This window comes from Melanerpes formicivorus, unplaced genomic scaffold (assembly GCF_026170545.1).
Source record: "Melanerpes formicivorus ecotype bairdi unplaced genomic scaffold, bMelFor1.0.p_v2 SCAF_93, whole genome shotgun sequence".
NCBI lineage: Eukaryota > Metazoa > Chordata > Aves > Piciformes > Picidae > Melanerpes > Melanerpes formicivorus.
Genome location: NW_027142445.1, coordinates 1,864,955 through 1,883,156, shown reverse-complemented (window position 1 = coordinate 1,883,156; position 18,202 = coordinate 1,864,955). Strand labels below are relative to the sequence as shown.

General features: G+C 63.8%; 1 protein-coding gene across 1 annotated transcript in view; it reads left to right on the top strand.

Moving 5' to 3' along the window:
- LOC137455230 (hydrocephalus-inducing protein homolog) overlaps positions 1-18,202 on the top strand; it is a 59,248-nt gene that overhangs the window by 18,731 nt on the left and 22,315 nt on the right. Inside the window, exons 18-35 of the mRNA XM_068165851.1 lie at positions 934-1,172; positions 2,426-2,681; positions 3,297-3,440; positions 4,336-4,479; positions 5,475-5,788; positions 6,680-6,851; positions 8,064-8,261; positions 9,436-9,645; positions 10,254-10,391; positions 10,659-10,836; positions 11,246-11,376; positions 12,087-12,220; positions 13,214-13,350; positions 14,169-14,296; positions 14,405-14,596; positions 14,964-15,113; positions 16,153-16,392; positions 16,961-17,129. Coding sequence (XP_068021952.1) covers positions 934-1,172; positions 2,426-2,681; positions 3,297-3,440; positions 4,336-4,479; positions 5,475-5,788; positions 6,680-6,851; positions 8,064-8,261; positions 9,436-9,645; positions 10,254-10,391; positions 10,659-10,836; positions 11,246-11,376; positions 12,087-12,220; positions 13,214-13,350; positions 14,169-14,296; positions 14,405-14,596; positions 14,964-15,113; positions 16,153-16,392; positions 16,961-17,129 — 3,274 coding nt within the window. The remainder of the gene's footprint in view (positions 1-933; positions 1,173-2,425; positions 2,682-3,296; positions 3,441-4,335; positions 4,480-5,474; positions 5,789-6,679; positions 6,852-8,063; positions 8,262-9,435; positions 9,646-10,253; positions 10,392-10,658; positions 10,837-11,245; positions 11,377-12,086; positions 12,221-13,213; positions 13,351-14,168; positions 14,297-14,404; positions 14,597-14,963; positions 15,114-16,152; positions 16,393-16,960; positions 17,130-18,202) is intronic.

Sequence of the window (18,202 nt, the reverse complement as noted above, 5' to 3'; positions counted from 1 at the left end):
TGAAATGCCTCCAGGGATGGGGACTCCACCCCTGCCTTGGGCAGCCTGGGCCAGGCCTTGAGAGCCCTCCAGAGGAAGAACTTGTTCCTCATGCCCAACCTAAAGCTCCTCTGATGCAACTTGAGGCCATTTCCTCTTGTCCTATTGCCTGGGAGGAGATGCTGAACCCCCCCTGGCTCCAGCCTCCTCTCAGGGAGGTGCAGGGAGCCAGAAGGTCTCCCCTCAGCCTCCTTCTCTCCAGGCTGAACAAGCCTGGGTCTCAGCTTTGAACTGAGGATGGGGTTTTGAGCAAGCTGCTCGACTTGGAGATGTCCCTGCCCAGGGCAGGGGCTTGGAACTAGAAGATCCTGCAGGTGCCTTCCACCCCAAACCATTCTGTGATTCTCTGATCTTCTCCCTGGGACTGGCTGGAGAAAAGTCAACTTCTTGCAGCCCCTCAGTACTTCAAGAGGCCTCTGAGCAAAAGGCCTCCAAGGAGACTGGAGGAGGAACCAACCTTCTCTTGAGGCTGGGTGTCCTTTGGGCTGGGGAAGTTTAGACTCGAGGTGAGGAGAAAGCTTCACTGAGAGAGTCATTGCTCATGGGAATGTGCTGCCCAGGGAGGTGGTGGAGTCCCCATGCCTGGAGGTGTTCAGGAGGGGATTGGAGGTGGCACTTGGTGCCATGCTCTAGTCATGAGGTCTGTGGTGACAGGTTGGACTGGATGATCTCTGAGGTCTCTTCCAGCCTTGGTGATACTGTGCCATGGGGGGCACTGAGGAGAGTCTGTGAGAGGAGGGGGGCACAGGGGGGTGTAAGCTCCTGCAGAGGTGCTGTTTGCAGCCCCCCTGGCTCAGCTGCAGGCAGGTGAAGCCTTTCTGCTCTGTTCCCCTCAGCTCCTCGCCCCAAGGGCCCCGGTTTCCAGCCTCAGCTGGGCTCTGCCTTGTCTTGCAGGCTGGCAGAGGCTGCTGCTGGAGGGTCGAGCCCAGCCGAGGAGTGATCCCCGCCGAGGGCCAGGTGTCTGTGTCTGTCACAGCCCATCTGGACGACACAGGGCAGTTCCAGGCCGAGGTGCAGCTGCTGGTGGAGCACAGCCGTGGCTACGGCATCCCCGTGCGGGCCCTCGGCGTCGGCAGCACCATCGTCCTGGACAGGCCCTTGGCTCCGCAGCTCAGCCTGGGCACTCGCTTCAGGTAGGTGTCCCTCAGCTCCTGCTGCTGCCAGGGGCTCAGCCAGGGCAGCTCGCTGCAGTGCCCAAGGGATGCTGCCCTGCCCACAGCAGCTGAGAGGATGTGCTGGGGAGGGTTGGGAGCCTTCCTCAGGGGCAGGACCGTGAAGAATGCTGTTGATGACTTGGCTCAGCCAAAAGGCCCCCAGAGAAGGCCAGCACAACTTTGGTACAGCTTGCCCAGGCTCCTGGGCCCGGCTGGGAAGGATCCCCATCCCAGGCACCTTCAGCAGCAGCTGAACGATTTGGGCAGAGGAAGGGAAAAGACAACTCTGAACCTGAGCTCCCCTCCAGAGCCAGAGCCCAGGAGCTGCAGTTTCTGCTTCGGTCACAAGATGGACTGCCTTGAGCTGCTGCCTGCAGCAAAGGCAGAGCAAAGGGGGGGCAGGGGGGAACCCCAAACTCCGGAGGCTTTGCCTGAGCTCCAGAGGCAGCTTCCTCACACAGCAATGTTCAGGTGGGGAACTTCTGCTCAGGGCAAGAGGCTGTGCCGGGAGCTGCAGGCAGGCAATGTCCTGAGCCCAAGCCGCGCTCTGGGTGCAATGGCAGAGGCAAAGCGAAAGCAGGAGCTAAGCTTCCCCCTTGTCCGCAGCGAGAGGGAAAGTGGAGCCGCTGGGCAGCGGCGGAGGGGAGGCTCCAGCAGCACTCCCCCAGCCGGCCGGCAGCCGGGCAGAAGCAAGGGGGGAAAGGGAAGGGTTTCCCACCCCCCCTCTCTGGAACTGCCGCTGGAAACAAAGCGGAGCAGCGGCAGAGCAGCGAGCTGAGACGGAGCCGAGGAGCTCCTGAGCAGCAGCAGCAGCAGCAGCAGCACAGCGGGGAGCGGCCAGGGCCCTGCCCAGCAGCTCTGCTGCTGCCTTGGTGCCGCCGGCGAGGCCGGAGCCAGCTCCGTGCGGAGCCTCTGTCCTCTCCCTGCCGCTGCCGCTCCGGGCCTGCGGCAAGGAGGAAGGGCTCTGGGGCAGCCGGGGCTGGGCTCGGCTGTGCCCCGTCGGGACAGCTCTGCAGGAAGCTCTTCCTGGCTGGCTGCAAACAGAGCAGCTGCTGGGAGGGGAGAAGCTCAGGGCCAGGCAAGGGCTGGCTCCTGCTGAAGCTTTGAGCCGGCTCAGCCTTTCCGAGGGGGTTGCACTGCCAGCTGTGTGGTCAGACGGCAGCGGCACCAGCTGGGGGAGCGCTGGGCAGCAGCAGCTCTGCTCACCTTGTCCATCTCTGCTCCTCTTGCAGCCTGGCTCCCTGCTGCTACAGCTTCCAGGTCACCAACCGAGGCCGCCGCTCCCAGCGCCTCTACTGGACCCTAGGAGGCTGCTCCCTGCCTGCCCAGCGCGGACAGCTCCCTGCCCTCAGCAGCACCGAGGCCAGAGCTCCCCCCCAGAGCCTCGCAGCTGCCTGCCCTGTGTTTCAGCTCCGGCCCAAGGTTATGGAGCTGAGGCCAGGCCAGACGATGGAGGTGATGCTGGAAGCCTTCTCCAGCACTCCCCAGGTGAGCTCCCTCCCGAGGGCTGAGCCTTCCCCATCAGATCACCTCCCCTGGGGCTTGTCCTGCAGTCACAGCATCAACCAGCCTGGCAGAGACCCCCAGGATCACCCAGTCCAACCTATCACCCAGCCCTGTCCAATCCACCAGAGCCTGGCACTGAGAGCCTCCTCCAGGCTTTCCCTGGAGACCTCCAGGGGCGGTGACTCCACCACCTCCCCGGGCAGCACATTCCAGAGGCCAATTCTCTCTCTGGGAAGAACTTCTTCCTACCAGCCAGCCTGACCCTCCCCTGGCACAGCTTGAGACTAGCTCCAGTTCCATCCCAGCAGCTCCTCCAGCTTTCTGCAGCGCTGTGCACAGCCAGGGCAGAGTCCTTTGGGGCAGGGCTTGTCCCAGGCAGCACAGACCTGCCCAGAGCTTTGTGTGGCTGTTGGCTGCAGCAGGATGGCCTCTGGAGCTCAGCAGAACTGGGCTGCAGCAGAGGCTGTGGAGGGCAGGGGCAAAGAGGGAGCAGTGAGTGTGACTTGAGGGCAGTGGCAGGGCCGTGGCTGGCAGCTGCAGGCTGTCTCCTGGCCCCCTGCTGGCAGCCCCCCTGTGCCCTGTGGCTTCTCCCTGCAGGCGGTGAGGGAGCAGCTGCTGTGCCAGGCCGCGGTGGGCGGCGAGGCCAGGAGGAGACAGATCCTGCAGGTGGAGCTCAGCTGCCAGTTCGTTGCTCCTGCCCTGCAGATGTCCTCCACAGCAATCTCTTTCCACGTGGAGAAGGTGAGCCTCTGGCTGGCATCCTGGCACTGAAGCCCTGGCTGCTGGCTGGAAGCTGTGGGCTGCCTGTGCTGGGCTTGCAAGCAGGAGGGGAAAGAGCTGCTCCCAGTCCCCAGGGCTTTGGCTGATGACTGCAGCAGGACCAAGCTTTGGCCATTAGCACTGAGGTCCTTCCTGGCTCCCCTGGGGCTGGGAACAGCCTCAGCAGCTCGACTCTGCCCTCCTTGGTGTAGCACCACTGAGAAGAGTCTGGCCCCACCCCCTGGTCCCTTTGGCTCCTGCTGAGCATTGCTCAGCTGCCCTCTGGGGCTGCTCTTCTCCAGGCTCAGCAGCCCCAGGCCTCTCAGCCTTTGCTCCTCAGGCAGATGCCCCTCAGCATCTTGTCACTGTAGCAGGGGCAGCAGGTGCCTGGAGGGTGCTGGCTGGCTGTGCCTGGTCAAAGGCAACCTTAGGCTGCTGCAGGCCCTCCCCTGCCTCCTGCCCAGCAGCCCTGCTTTGAGGAGGCTCCTGGAGCTGGAAAGGTTGCAAGGGGTGCAAGCTAGGTGACTGGAACTCCTCTTGTGCTGCTGTCCCCAAGAGAGGACACACCACTGGAGTCAGATGCTCTGGGCTCACACTCTGGGCTTGATCTTTTGGCAGCAGCTGCCTCCTCTCGGGGTCCCCTTCCCTGCCTGGCCCATGAGGCTGTGCCCCTGGCCCCTGGGCAGTGCTGTGGTTTGCAGCCAGCAGCAGCTGTGCTGTGCTTAGAGAAAGCCCTTCCAGAAGGGCAGAAACAAACCCAAAGAGTCCAGAGGAGCTGTGCTGAGCTGTGGGGGCTGAAGGCTTGGAAAGGCATCAGAAGGGGAAGGAGGTGCCTGGGCACTTGAGGTTGGTTGATGCTTCTCTCCTGTGGCTGCAGCAAGCAGGGGATGTCCTAACTCCCCTGGCCCAGCCTCTGTCTCTGAAGAACATCTGCCCCCTGCCACTCAGCATGGTCCTGGCCTTAGGGCAGCCCTTCTCCATCTGCGACGTGGAGCAGCAGCCCCTGCCTGCAGATGCTCAGGTGAGCAGCCCTGGGCCTTGCTGCTGCTGGAGTGGGAAGAGGGAGGGCTGTGCTGCTGTGCTGCTCTTGGGAGGGCCTCCAGGAGAGACTTGGCTTCTGTGGAGTCAGCAGAGGGCTGGCCTGAGCTAAATCAGGTTGGGAATGAGCTGCTGGAGGGAAGAAGATACCCTCTGAATGGGGAAGAGAGCCATGGGATGCTTTGGGTGGGAAGAGACCTTTCAGCTCAAGAAGGCCAACTGGGAACTCCTCACTGCCAGCTCACCACTAAAGCATGGCCCTCAGCACCAGATCCCCAGGACTCTGCCATGGGATGGGGACTCCACCACTGCCCTGGGCAGCCTGGGCCAGGCCTTGACAGCCTTTGAGGAAGAACTTGTTCCTCATGGCCAAAGTGAAGCTCCCCTGGTGCGACTTGAGGCCCTTTCCTCTTGCCCTGTGGCTTGCTTGGCTCCTTGCTGCAGCTTCCTCTCAGAGTCCTGGCTCTAAGAGATGCAGGGAAGGGCTCCAGCCCCTTCTGGGCAAGCCAGCGAGTCAAGCTGCCTCCTGGAAGCCATCCCAGCAGCCAGCCTCAGCTCTCTGTCTGCTCCTCAGGAGCAGCTTGCTCCCTTCAAGGGCAGCCCTGCCTCTGAGAGGGCTGAGGATGCTCCTCCAGCCCCTGCCTGCCCCCTGTGTCAGTGGCAGGGGCTGGGCACAGGCTCTGCCAGACACGTGGTGATGTGGGCATGGGCACCACTCCTGTGCCCTGCCGGTGCCAGCCCTGCCAGGGCCAGGCTGCAGTGCTGGGAGGAGCAGGGCAAACAGCCTTGGTGCCAGGGTGCTGCTCTGGGGGGGGCTTTGGTGCCTCTGCTGCAGCCTGAGGGGGGCTGGGCCAGCAGTGGGGTGGGGCTGGCACAGGCAGGCCCTGCTGGAGCCACACTTGGGCACTGCCATGGTTCATGCCCTGAGCCCTGGGGACGGCATCCCACGGCTGCTGGATGCTCTTCCTCTCCTTGCAGCCCATGAAGCTGGAGGCAGGGCAGGAGCTTCAGCTCTGCATCAGCTTTAACCCTGCTCATGAAGAGGGTTTGCACTCCTGGCAAGTGGAGCAGGCTCTGAGGATCCAGTTCCTGGAGCACCCTCACCAGGAGCAGGTCCTGCTGCGGGGAGAAGTCTGCTGCCCCAACCTGCACTTCCAGAGCATGGCTGTGGACTTTGGCTGCATCCTCAATGGCACTGGAGCTGTGCAGAGCCTGGAGATGAGCAACTGCAGCCAGCTGCCTGTCTCCTACTGCTGGCAGCTGCTGCCAGACAGCCAGGGCAGCCAGCTGAGGTATGGCCACCTCTGCCCTCTCCTTGCAGCTCTTCTCCTTCCTGCTGTCCTGCTTGTGCTTTGCAGAGACCAAGGTGGCCACTCCTCTGTCCCCCCAAGCACAGCTGCTCTGCTGCTGCCAAACCACAGGCATCCTCTTGCCCCCTGCCCTTGAGCTCTTGCCCAGCACTCAGAAGATCCCTTCTGGGCTTGCTCTTCTGCAGGCTGCACAGCCCCAGGGCCCTCAGCCCCTGCTCTCACCTTGTCTCTTTAGAGACAAAGCCTCAGCTCCTGGGGCTGCTGCAGGGACAGGACAGAGGCTGAGGGCTCCATCGCTTCCTGGCTGCAACCTGGCTGGTAGCTTCTTTTCCTTCCACCTTCCCCTGACCTGGAGTGGTGCCAGGGATGGGGCATCTCCCCCCTCCTCAGGCACCCTGGGCCAGTGTCTCCCTCTCCTCAGCATCCCAAATGTCTGCCTTGTGTCTGCTCTGAATCTCTGAGTTCAAGCCTCCCCCCACCCTGGGCCTGGCACACCAAGCCCTGCTCCCAAGGCTGTCCCCAGCTTCCTTGTAGGGCACTGGGAGTGCTGCAAGGCCACCAGAAGGTCTCTGCTGGGCTCTGCCCCTTTGCTTCTCAGTCTCCCTTTTTGCACAGTGTGTGTCTGGTTGCCCTTCCTGGTGCCCTTCCTGGCCCCCAGCCCTGGCCTCTGCCCTGTCTGCCAGCAGCCAGGTGCCTGCACTGCCCCTGTGCCAAGCTGGGCAGCCCAGAGCCTGGCCCTGCTCCATCCTGGGCTGGAGCTGCTGGGCCAGAGCCAGTGCTGAGCTCAGAGCAGCAGTGGCCAGCCAGGAGCTGCTGGGGCAGTCTCCCCTGCCTGCCCCTGCAGTCCCTGCTCACAGGGAGCTTCTGTTCCAGGTGCAGCCTCCCGGCCCCAGCAGCGCAGGAGGAGAGAGCCTGCGGGCAGCGCTCGGCCTCTGCAGGGAGCAGCTCCGGCCATGGGGGTGTGGAGGAGCCAGCCCAAGCCCTGGGGGCAGTGGGGGACCCTGCCCAGGAGCCAGCAGATGCCCAGGACTGCCTGCAAGCAGAGGTAGCTTTCCTGGGACACCTCCCAGTTTGCCCCCAGAGCCCTGCTGCTGCCAACCTCCCTTCTCATGGCCCCGCGGCCACCTGAGAGCAGGAAGGGCAGCAGGGCCAGCAGCTGGACACAGGGCTGCTGGGGAGGGACAAACAGGACAGTCTGGCTGGGGGAGGCCTCCCTCAGCTCCTCCTGGCCTCTGGAGAGTTTGGGCTGGGTTGTTTCCCAGTGTCAAATGAGGCTTTTACCTGCATGCTGCTGGGAAGGCTTTGAGCTTCCTTCTGTGCCAAGCCCTGATCCCCAGGGGCCACCTGCTCAGCCCCAGCCATTGGCACATCCTGGCCTTAGCCAAGGGCTGGGATGGCAGAGACAGCCCCAGAGCTGTCAGGGCTCAGGAAGGGACCTGACCCAAGGGGAGACTCAGCCCTGCCCAGTGCTTTGTCTGCCAGGGAGATGTAGCTCTGCTTAGGCCCAAGGCTGTCCCAGCAGCGTTCCTGCAGAGCCTGCTGGTGGCCAGGCCCCAGCACAAAGCACTTCTGAGCTTCCTGAAGCAGCAGAGCCTCTGGAGCTGGAGGAGCAAGCCCAGAAGCCTCTCTCAGAAACAGGGCTCAGAAGGCCAGAGCCAAGGCTCCCTTTGCAAGCTGGCACCTCTGAGGTTAAAGACAAGCTGCCAGCTGCTGCAGGGCAGGAAAACATCTCAGCTGCCTTCTTCAGGAGGGTGTCTGGAGAATAATGACCTGGTGGAGCTCCTCAGCTCTCCAGCAGCCATCAGGGCATGGAATGAAACCAAAGCACCACCTGAAACTGGAGAGCTGGGCCAAGCCCTCCCTCAGTCCTCCTTTGCCTGTGCTGGGGAGTCTCAGGGGCAGCTGTGTCCCTGCTTTGGTCCTGGAGAACCTAAGCTGTCCAGGCAGGAGCTTCTCAACATGTTCTTTGGGCAGGAGGGAGCAGAGCTGGACTGGCACCAGGCTGCCAGCTGCCCCCTTGGGCTCTCTGCCAGGCTCCTGCAAGCTTGTGTGTAGGAGGTGAGGATGGAGCCCAGGCCTGACCTGGGGCTGGCCTTGGAGCCACACTCAGCAGATGCCATGGCCATAGCCAGACTTGATTTGCTCCCAGCTCCCATCTCAGCTGCCCCTGGCTTGAGGAGGTGCTGGAGCCTGCAGCAGAGTGCTCTCACCCAGAGCAGCCACTTGCTCACTGCAGCCCTTGGTGCTTGCTTTGCAGCTGCTGTCCGGTGCCACCCAGCAGGAGGGGGCCCTGGAAGGTGCCCTGGAAGGTGCTGTGCAGCAGGAGGGGGCCCTGGAAGGTGCTGTGCAGCAGGAGGGGGCCCTGGAAGGTGCTGTGGGAGCTCCCAGCCCAGCTGGGATGAGGCAGCTGATGAAGCTGAAGGAGACAGAGCCCCACAGGCTGGGATTGGAGGAGGTAAGTGGGAAGCTGCCTGGCTTCCAGCCTTGCAGTGGGAGAAGCAGTTCCACAGCTGGGACTGCCACTGCTGGCCCTCAGCACTGCTCACAGAGTGGCCTCACATCCCTCCAGGCAGCTGGGCATGGAGAGGCCATGCAGGACATGGTGTAGGGCTGAGCCAAAACACTCCTTGTGCAGCAGCTCTGGGGGCATTCACAGCACCCCAGCATGCTGGGCTTGGAAGGGACCTCTGGGCATCATCAGTCCAAGCCCCTGCTCCAGCAGGGCACCCACAGCAGCTTGCCCAGCAGCACAGTGCCCAGGGGGGGTTGGAAGCTCTCCACACCAGGAGACTCCACAACCTCTCTGGGCAGCCTGCTCCAGGCCTCCAGCAACCTCACACCAAACAACTTTCTCCTCCTCTTCACATGGAACCTCCTGGGCTCCACTTTGTGCCCACTGCCCCTTCTCCTGTCCCTGGGCACCACTGAGCAGAGCCTGGCCCCAGCCTCCTGCCCCCCACAGCTCCTTTGTCTCTTGCTGAGCATTGCTCAGCTCCCCTCTGGGGCTGCTCTTCTCCAGGCTCTCAGCCCCAGGGCTCCTCCCAGAGCTGCTCCAGGCCCCTCAGCAGCTCTGCAGCCTCCACTGGACCCTCTCCAGCAGTTCCCTGTCTCTCTGGAAGTGGGGAGCCCAGCACTGGAGCCAGGACTCCAGAGGTAGCCTCCCCAGGACAGAGGAGAGGGGCAGGAGAATGTCCCCTGGCGTGCTGGCCACAAGCTGCACATCTTCTTCACCCTGTCACTAAGCAAGTGCTGGAGAGGACATTTGCCAGTGGCTTCTGCTGTAGCATCTGGAGAGACAGCAGAGTGCAGATCAGAGAGTGAGGAGCAGCAGGAGTCAGGGGAGCTGGGCTGGAGGCCCCCCTGGCTGCCAGGCCTCTCAGCTTAGCACCTGGTGTGATCCTCCAGCCAGTGAGGAAGGTTGGAAAGCCAAGTTGTGCAGCAGAGAGAATTTCTTGCTGCCAGGATCCCTCCCAAATGACTTTGGTGTGGTGCATTGATTAAGTTCTTCCCAATCCAAGTGCTCAGCCTCTCCCCTGCTCAGCCTCTCCCCCCACTCAGCCCCTCCCCTGCTCAGCCTCTCCCCCCACTCAGCCCCTCCCCTGCTCAGCCTCTCCCCCTCTCCTCCCCAGGTGTTCGATGTGCTGCCACTCTACGGGCTGCTGCAGCCAGGCCAGAGCCAGCAGGTCACCTTCAGCTTCTTTGGCCACCCCAACGTTGTGGCCTGTGCCAGGGCCCTCTGCAGGGTGCAGGGAGGCCCCAGCTACGAGCTCAGGCTGCGTGGGGAGGCCTCGCTCCTCAGCTACCACCTGGACACCACGGAGCTGGACTTTGGGCTGCAGGTAGCGCAGGCTTCTCCTTGTCTGGAGCCCTCTCTGCTGGGGGCTGCCCACTGAGCCCTAGGGCTAGCTGCTGTGCTGGCTCCAGGCCTTGGAAGCACCACCTTGGAGTGATGCATTCTGCTTCCAAGCTGCTCTGGAATGGCCATCCCCACCCCACCCGAGCTGGGAAGTCTGAGCGGGGAGGTCCCTGCTGCCTGGGGGCAGGATGGACTGGCTGAGCTCTGGAGCTCCCTGCTGCCTGGGGGCAGGATGGACTGGCTGAGCTCTGGAGCTCCCTGCTGCCTGGGGGCAGGATGGACTGGCTGAGCTCTGGAGCTCCCTGCCAGCCTGGCCCCTTCTATGCTAAGTCCTCCTCAAGGCACTTGGCTGCTCTCTGCTCTCATGCTTGGTGCTGTCCCTCTGCAGGGTGCCCCAAAGCTCAGCTCCTGTGCAGGGCCCAGAGCTCCCTTGTGGCTGGGGGTCCCCAGGTGAAGCTGGCAGAGCCAAGTGCCCTCCTCTCCTGCTGCTCTGCTGTGCTGCCTGCCTTGGCTCTTGTGCCAGTGCCAGCTGCAGGAGATGCCCAGTGCCAGGCCTGTCTCTAACTGCCCGCTCCTCTGTCCTCTCTGCAGCTGTGGGACTCGCTCCTGGAGGCAGAGGTGACCCTGCAGAACAGTGGGAAGCTGCCCTTCACCTTCGTGGTGCTGAGCCCTGGCACGGCCACTGCCCGCAGCCCCCTGCCCGGCGTGCCCCTGGTGGTGCCCAGCACGGTGAGGATGGGGGCAGCACAAGGGACTGTGCCTGTGCCTGTGCCAGCCTGCACTGCCCTGGCTGGGCTTGGAGGGAACAAATGGGGAGAAAGAGAAGAGGAGAGGAAGATCCCCCAGCAGCAGCCAGGGCTGGGAGCTGCCTCTGCTGAGGGGGATGGAATCACAGGATCCTTGGGCTTGGACGAGGCCTTTCAGACCCTCCAGGCCAGCTGTGCCTCAACTCCAGCCAAGCCTTTCTGCTGCATTCCCTCCCTCCTCTCCCTGCAGGGCTGCCTTGAAGCCGGCCAGCAGCAGGTGCTGAAAGTCTCTTACCTGCCAGAAGTGCCTGGGCTCTTCTGCAAGGCTTTCCAGCTCCAAGTGGGTCACCTGCAACCAGAGGAGATCTGCCTGAGAGGAGAGGGAAGCTTTCCCAGGCTCTGCCTGCACCTGCCCAGGAACATCCAAGGCAAGCACTGCCTGGCTGCTCCTCAGGATGCTCCCCTGCCTCTTCCCCCATCTCCCACAGCCAAGCCTGGAGGCTGCAGGGCTCTCAGAGCAGCACTGGTTGCTTCCTGAGTCTCTGGCAGTCCCTGGGGGCTGTGTCCCGGCAGACTCCCTGCTGCAGCCCTGCCGAGCTGCTGGCCGAGACGCAGGCAGGGCTTTGGGCAGGCTTGGATGGGCATCAGCTGGCAGGGGCCGAGCTGCTGCTCTGGGGGAGGAAGCTGGGCAGGGCTGAAGCTCGGGCTGCAGGCAGGAGGAGCAGCTCCCACTGCCCAGAGCTGCTGGAGGAGCGTTGCTGGGAGAGGCGGTGTGGGGAGGGGGCTGCCCAGCCGAGATGCCCACGCTGCCACCTGAGGGGGGGTTTCTGCCCTCAGGAAACAAGAGATGGGAGCAGATTCTCAGGGAGCTGAGAGGGGAGCTGGCCCAGGACAAGGAGAGAGAGAGAGCAGATGTCCTGGGGGAGGCTGCAGCCACAGAACCACCCCCAGATGACTCGGACGCCACGGTGAGAACAGCTGCTGCCCCGTGTGGCACCTGCCAGCCTCTGCCCCTTGTGCCAGGGATCCCCTTGGAGCCCACAGCAGGCTTCTGGGTGCCCTGCTAACAGGTGGGCCCTCCCTGCCCCACTTAGCTGGGACATCATCAGCTCAGCTCTCCAGCTCTGCTAGTTGTCCCTGCTGGAGCTGGAGGAGCTTCCTGGCAGCCTGGGGGGAATCCTGCAGGCCCTGCTCCTGGGGATGAATTGCTGGGGCCCCATCTCTAGGCTGCTTCTTGCCCCCCAGCCAAGCTCTGCCAGGTGTGCAGAGCCTGAGAGCAGCATCCTGAGCCAGCCCTGGGACTGTGATCTCGCTGCTCATCTCCAAGAGGCAGCAGCAGCAGCTTCCTCCTGGCCTCCTTGGCAAGAGGCCTTTGCTCCAGGCTGCTTTGGCACTGCTTGGGGGCAGGCCAATGCCTGGAGCTCTGGCAGGTCCCTGGCTTGTCCCTCTGTGTCTGGCCAGATCAGCTTGGATTGCAGTGCCTGGGCAGCTGAAGGGGCTGGAGCTGGGAGCTCTGGAGACAAGGTCCTGCCAAAGAGAGCTGGAGGTGTCCCAGGCAGTGGGGCAGGAGGACTCCCTCAGCCCTCCCAACAAGAGCAGGCTGGGAGCCTCCTGGGGAGCTGAGCCCATGCCCTGGGAAGGAGCTTTGCTGAGCAGTCCCTGTCTTTCCTTGCCTCAGCTGGAGCCTGGGCTGCAGGTGCAGCTGGAGGACATCCTGCTCAAGGAGCACATCCTGGAGCAGCAGGCAGCTGTGGCCTGCAGCGCCCCAAAGGAAGCTGCCTTGAGGCTGCCTGCTCGCCGCAGGCTTCTCGAGTGAGTAAGGACATCCCTGGCCGTCTGCAGGTGCTCTGGGGGTGACAGCCAGCAGTGCAGCCCTGCTGCTGAGAGCTGCTGGGCTCTGCAGAGCCTGGAGCAGCTGTGGCCAGCAGCAAGGCTTTGCTCCTGAGAGCTGTGCCCTGCTGCCTGGGAGCAGCTGAGTGTCCTCGCTTCCCTGAGCTGTGGAGCTGCTCTCAGCTCCCCACAGATGCTGGGCTCTGTGCCTAGAGCTGAGGGGACCCAGTGCAGACCATGAGGCCCCTCCAGCCAGCCCAGACACCATCCCTGCTGGGCAGCCCTGAAAGAGGCAGCTCAGAGCTGGCTTCCTGGTGCCACCAGACCACATCTGACCCGAAGGGCAGGTTGGCAAAGTCTCCCTCAGGGACCTTGGCTGCTGGTGGGACTGCAGGGCTCCCCTAGGTCGCTTGGTCCTTCCCTCTGCTCCTTGATGCTGAGCAGTGGGAGCAGCAGGCTCCAGCTCAGGCAGAAGGTGCTGTGCAGAGCAGATCCTGGCTGTGTTTTCCCAGTGGGATGGCTCTGGACAGGACCTTCCTGTGGCTCTCACAGGGGTTGCTGGCTGCGGCCCCTGGGGCTCTGGGGACAGAGCTGGGTGCAGAGTGGTGAAGATTTCCTGGGGGGGGAGGGGGAGGGAGAACTCTGCTGACAAGGTCCTGAAGCAGTTTCAGGGGTGGGCTGTGGGCCAGGCTCAGCAGCTGCACTGAGAGCAGTGGAGGTGCAGTGGACTTGTGTGCAGTGGCCCAGGAGCTGTGGGCAGTGCCCACTGGCAGCCAGCTGTGCTTGAAGGTGCCCCTGGGAGCTGCTAGAAGCTGGGCCCTGCCTTCCCTGGCAGCGGCCAGAGTCTTGGCAGCAGCTGCTCAGGTGTTGGGCTCCAGGGGCTTGAGCTGAGTCGTTGCCCTGGAGTTGCACCTCCCATGCCATGGCAACGTGGCCAGGCTGTGGGCTCAGGAGTGCCCTCCCTCCTCCTTGCAGAGCTGAGCTGCCTGAGTACATCCTGGACTTTGGCTGCGTGGGGCTGGGTGGCATCCACAGGCGCAGCGTGAAGGTCACCAGCCTGGGGCACTTCCCTGTGTCCTTCCAAGTGCCTGGGCAGCTCCTGTGTGGCACAGGTAGGCAGTGCTGGAGACCCTTCCTGTGGCCTTGCAAGAGCTGCCTGTGGCAGCTCAGCCTGAGCCACTGCCACGGAGAGCTCTTGGGGAGCTTTGTCCTGCTGGGGACCTGCTGCTTTGGAGCCTGAGTTCTGCTGGCCAGCAGTGCCCAGGGGCCTGGCCTGCCTGTGGCTGCCCTAACTCTGCCCTGCAGGGGCTGGATGGGCTGCTCACCTTGGGCACCTCTCAGCACCTTCTGCTCTTGGCTGCCAGCAGCAGCAGCTGAGCTTCTCTGGGTGCTCTCTGGCCTTGTGCTGCAAGGAGCTGGAGCCTGGGTGCTGCTGAGCTGCTTGGTGTGAAGTTCCTGAGGTCGTGGCACTTGTGCTCAGCCCTGGCTGAGGAGACAGCCTGGCAGGGGCTGTGCTGTATCCAGACAGGCCTCTGGAGCGGCCCTTGAGGCAAGGCTGCAGCAGCACCAAGCGCTGCCCTGCTGTGTCTGCAGGGTGCCCAGAGGCCTCCCTCAGTTGTTTCGAGGCAGCAGCAGGGCATGGGCAAATCTTAGCTGGGAATTCTCCTTTGAAGAGGTCTGAGTGTCCTTCCCTGGCCTTGCTGCAGCTCCTCAGCTGAAACCTTTTCCTTTCCCCCCTTGGGGCCTGGGCTCTGGCTGTGCCAAGCTTTGGGCCTGCAGCGGTGCCGGGGGAGAAGGAGCAGCAGCAGCTGCTCTGGAGAGGCAGAGTCCTTGCCAGGGCTGCCAGGCAGGACACTCAGGTGGCCCTAGGCTGCTGGTGCCCCAGCTGCTGTCCCCTGTGCCTCAGCTGCTTCCTGTCCATCTCTTGAAGGCTTCAGCGTGGAGCTGGAGCGCGTGGAGCAGCTGCCCTGCTCCCAGAGCAGGAGCTTCACCGTGTGCCTGGAGCCCCAGAGTGCCACCCTGCCGCTGGGCCAGGCGGCCCTGCTGCTGCCCATCCAGGTGCCCTGTGCCTCCTCCCCTCCCTCTGCCCTCACCCCCTGCGGGGGCAGGCTGGGGCCAGCAGCAGAGGCCAGCTGGAGCTCACCTGGCTGCTCTGTGCCTCACCAGGTGACAGGAGGCCCCACGGTTCGTCTGCTCCTGCGTGCCAGGGGGGTTGTGCCCTCCCTCTGCCTCTCCAGGGCCAGGCTGGACTTCTCCCCTCTCCAGTGTGGGCAGTGCCAGGAGGAGACCACTCGGCTCTACAACCAGCTGCCAGTGCCCTGTCAGTGGTTCCTCAGCAGGGAGGAGCCTGCTCAGAAGGTAAAGCACAGACACTCTGCCACTTGCATCTTCTGGGCTGCCTTTCCTGCTTCTCTCTTGCCTCCTCTGCTCCTCTGGCTGCTTCAGCACTTGGGCTCCAGCTGGGCTGAGGAGGCTTTGGAGGGTGCCCTGGGCCTGTTGAGCAGCTGCTGCTTCCCTTCTCTGCCACCTTCAGCCCTTGCTCCTCTCGTCAGGAGCAGCCTCCCCTGCTGCCTGGCCTGCCTCTGGCTTTGGCCACCAGTTCTAGGCCAGGGCTGGCCCCACCTGATTGGGATGGGTGCTCTGAGGCCAGGAGTGCCAGCACTGCAGGAAGCCAGCTGTGTCCTGCCAGAGCAAGCAGACCTCAGCCCCTGGTTTCTGTGCTCAGGTGGACAAGCCTTTGGCAGCCAGCAGGCGTGGGAAGCTGCTGCAGGAGCCCAAGGCCAAGGCCGGCGTCTTTGAGGTGCTTCCCTCAGCTGGAGTCCTGGCCCCCGGGCAGTGGTGCAACCTGCGAGTCAGGTTTTGCCCCGTGGAAGAGGTGAGCTGGGCTGGGGTCCCCCCCAGGAGGTCTGGCAGGGCAGTGTGGGCAGGAGAGCCCAGGCTGGGAGCAGGAGCTGAGCCCTGCCCCCACGGGCAGCTTGCTGCAAGCTCAGCTTCCCCTGCTGCAGCCTCTGCAGAGGGGGCTTGGGGAGCCAAGCCCTGAGCAGAGGACTCCCCTCCTGTCTGGCCAGGGAGAGCTCCTCTGCCCCTCTTGTTCAGCTGCTCCTTGCCCGCCACAGCGCTGCCAGGGCTGGGTCTGGGCACCACAAGCCTGCAGACCTTTCTGCTGAGCACTGCACTGCCCCAGGAGTGGTGCCAGGGATGGGGCATCTCCCACCTCTGGGCACTCCTGCTGCCCACAAGAGGCAGATTGCCAGCAGCCTGCAGAGGGCAAAGGTTACAGCTCCGTGCTCCAGCACTGCCCCTGCCCTTGCTCCACAGAGCCAGCAGCCTTTTGTGGAGCTGCTGGGAGAGGCAGTGCTGAAAGACCTCCTCTGATGGGGCAGGCTCCAAGAAGCTCTGCTCCAGGGCAGCTGAGGAGAGCTGGAGGTGCACAGAGAGCAGGGAGAGGTTCAGCTGCTGGCAGCAGCACTCCTGAGCCAGCAGCCTGCTCTGCTCTCCTGGCAGGGCCAGTCCTTTGGGGAGTCCCTCTGCCCAGCCCAGCCTGGGCTAGCAGCAGCTCTCCCACCTGGCTCCTGGGGGATCAGAGGGCCCTGGGCTATGCTGAGCAGGCTCAGGCTGAGCAGCTCTTTGCTCCAGGTTCCCTCTCCAAAATGCAAGGCAAAGCCCTGTGCTGCTGGGGGGCATCTCCCCCGTGGGGCAACCTGGGCCAGGGGCTCAGCACTCTCAGCATGCCAAGTGTCTCCCTTCCCTGAGCCTGACTCTGCCTTTTCCAGTTTCCAAGCAGCCCTCCTTGTCCTGCTTTCTGTTCTCCATTCAGCTCAGAGGTGCTGCTGCCAGCCCTGGCCTCGGGGCACAGGGTGAGTTTGAGGCCCTGGCACTTCCTGGAGGAGCTTTCTGCCCTTCTCTCTTTTCAGAAGCTCTACAGGAGCACTCTGAAGATCCACATCTGCCACAGCAGCCAGCACCTCCAGCTGCTGGTCTCAGGCAGTGGGCTGGAGCCACGGCTGGAGTTCCAGCCTGAAGTGCTGGAGCTGGGGCCAGTGCTGCCATCCAGCCCTGGGGCACAGGGCACAGTGGTGGTGAAGAACCCTTGCAGCTTCCCCATCGAGTTCTACTCCTTGGAGTATGACCTGCAGTACCTTGCTGAGGAGCAGGTAAAGAGAGGAGCTCTGCTCCCCACATCCACCTTGTGCAGCTTCAGGGCACTGCAGTGTTCCCAGCCTTGTGCCAGGGAGATGGAGACAGGAGGCAGGGCACAGCCTGGGGGGGTGGTGGTTCAGAGTTAGCCTCTTCTGCTGGCAGGCTGTGGAGGGGCTTGGCTGGTCCTGCAGTTGGGAGGAAGGCAAGAGGGGGAAGCTGGCCGGGGCCGAGGGGGGTGGCTGGGGCTGTGGCTGGGGCCGGGGGCGTGGCTGGGTGGGGTGGCTGTGGTTGTGGCTGTGGCTGGGGTCGGGGCTAGGGCCGGGCCGGCGGGGGCTGGGGCTGGGGCTGGGGCTGGGGCTGGGGCTGGGGCTGTGGCCGGGGACGGGGGCGGGGCTGGGGCTGGGGCTGGGGCCGGGCCGGGCTGGGGGTGGCTGTGGCTGGGGCTGGGGCTGGGGCTGGGGCTGGGACTGGGGCTGGGGCTGGGGCTGTGGCCGTGGCTGTGGCCGTGGCTGTGGCCGTGGCCGGGCCGGGCTGGAGCTCCAGCAGTGCCTCCCAGGGGTGGTTTCTCCTCCCCATGCACAGATCCTGAGGGCGCTGGAAGGCTTCGACTGCCGCAGCACCTTGCTGCTGCCTCCTCGTGCCCCGGGGGAGCAGCTGCCTCCAGAGCTGCTGCAGCTGTCTCGGGGCCAGAAAAGGCTGCAGGATCAGCAGGCCAAGGCCAAGCCTGAGCAGCCCACAGCCCAGGACGAGGGTGAGGCTTTGCTCTCGGCTGTCCTGAGTGGGGGCTCAGCAGGGAGCCCAGCCCCCAGCTCTCCAGGGCCTCATTCTCTGGGGCTCCAGCAGTCCTCATGCCCCAGCTGGGTGGAGCAAGGCCCTGGTGAAACTGTGGCTTGGGACAGCCAGCAGTGCAACCAAAGCCAGCTCCTCTCTGCCCTGCCTGGGGAAGCAATGAGGATGGCTCCTGGCAGGGGGGAGCAGGGCCAAGGGAAAGGCCTGGGCAATTTGCCTCAGCTTTGCCAAATGAGCCTCAGCTTTGCCCCAGCAGCTGCTGGGATCAGGCTGATGGGGAAGCTGTGCTAGGCAGGGCAGCACCGCTGCTGTCCTCTCTGGCACTGCAAGCTGAGGAGGCTCTGGGTGACCTCCTGAGGGCTGTTCTGGGGAACTCAGAGCCCAGCCACATCTGCTGCAGTGCCATTCCTCAAGCACCCAGCTCCTGGAGGAGCCCCAGATGGAGCCTCTGCCTTGGGACTGTCTCAGATGCTCCTTTCTGGCTTTGCCCTTCTTGCTCAGCAAGCTTGGCACCACGCTCCCATGAGGGCCATGTGGACAGCTCATGGCAGGAGACCGGGCTTCAGTCCTGTTGGGTGTTGCTGCATGCTCTGCTCTCCTCTTTCTGCCAGCCCATCCACTTGTGGGCACCTGGAGCAGCATCCAGGGCAGAGCCTGATCTGCACAGGCTTGAGAGGAAGGGCAGGGCGAGCCCATGGGTGTGCCATTGGCTTGAGCAGAGTCTCCTCTGCCGGGAGCCGAGGGGCTGGTGAGGATGAGGAGGATGAGAGGAGGGCAGGAGGCTGACTCTTGTACCTGTGTGTGCACAGCAGAGCATCAGCAAAGCACCACTGGCAGCAGGGAGGCCTCAGAAGAGCCGCAGGCCAGCCCAGTCCATAGGGTCCTGGCCCTGGGCAGCGCTGCGTCTGCCGAAGGAGCTGCAGCCCCACAGGGCAGGGGCATCGTGGTCATCGTCCATGGGGCACCCCTGGCAGGTAGCTGAGCTGCAGCCTGGGCTGTGAGGAGGGGGGAAGCAGGGGAGATGTGTCCTGGCGG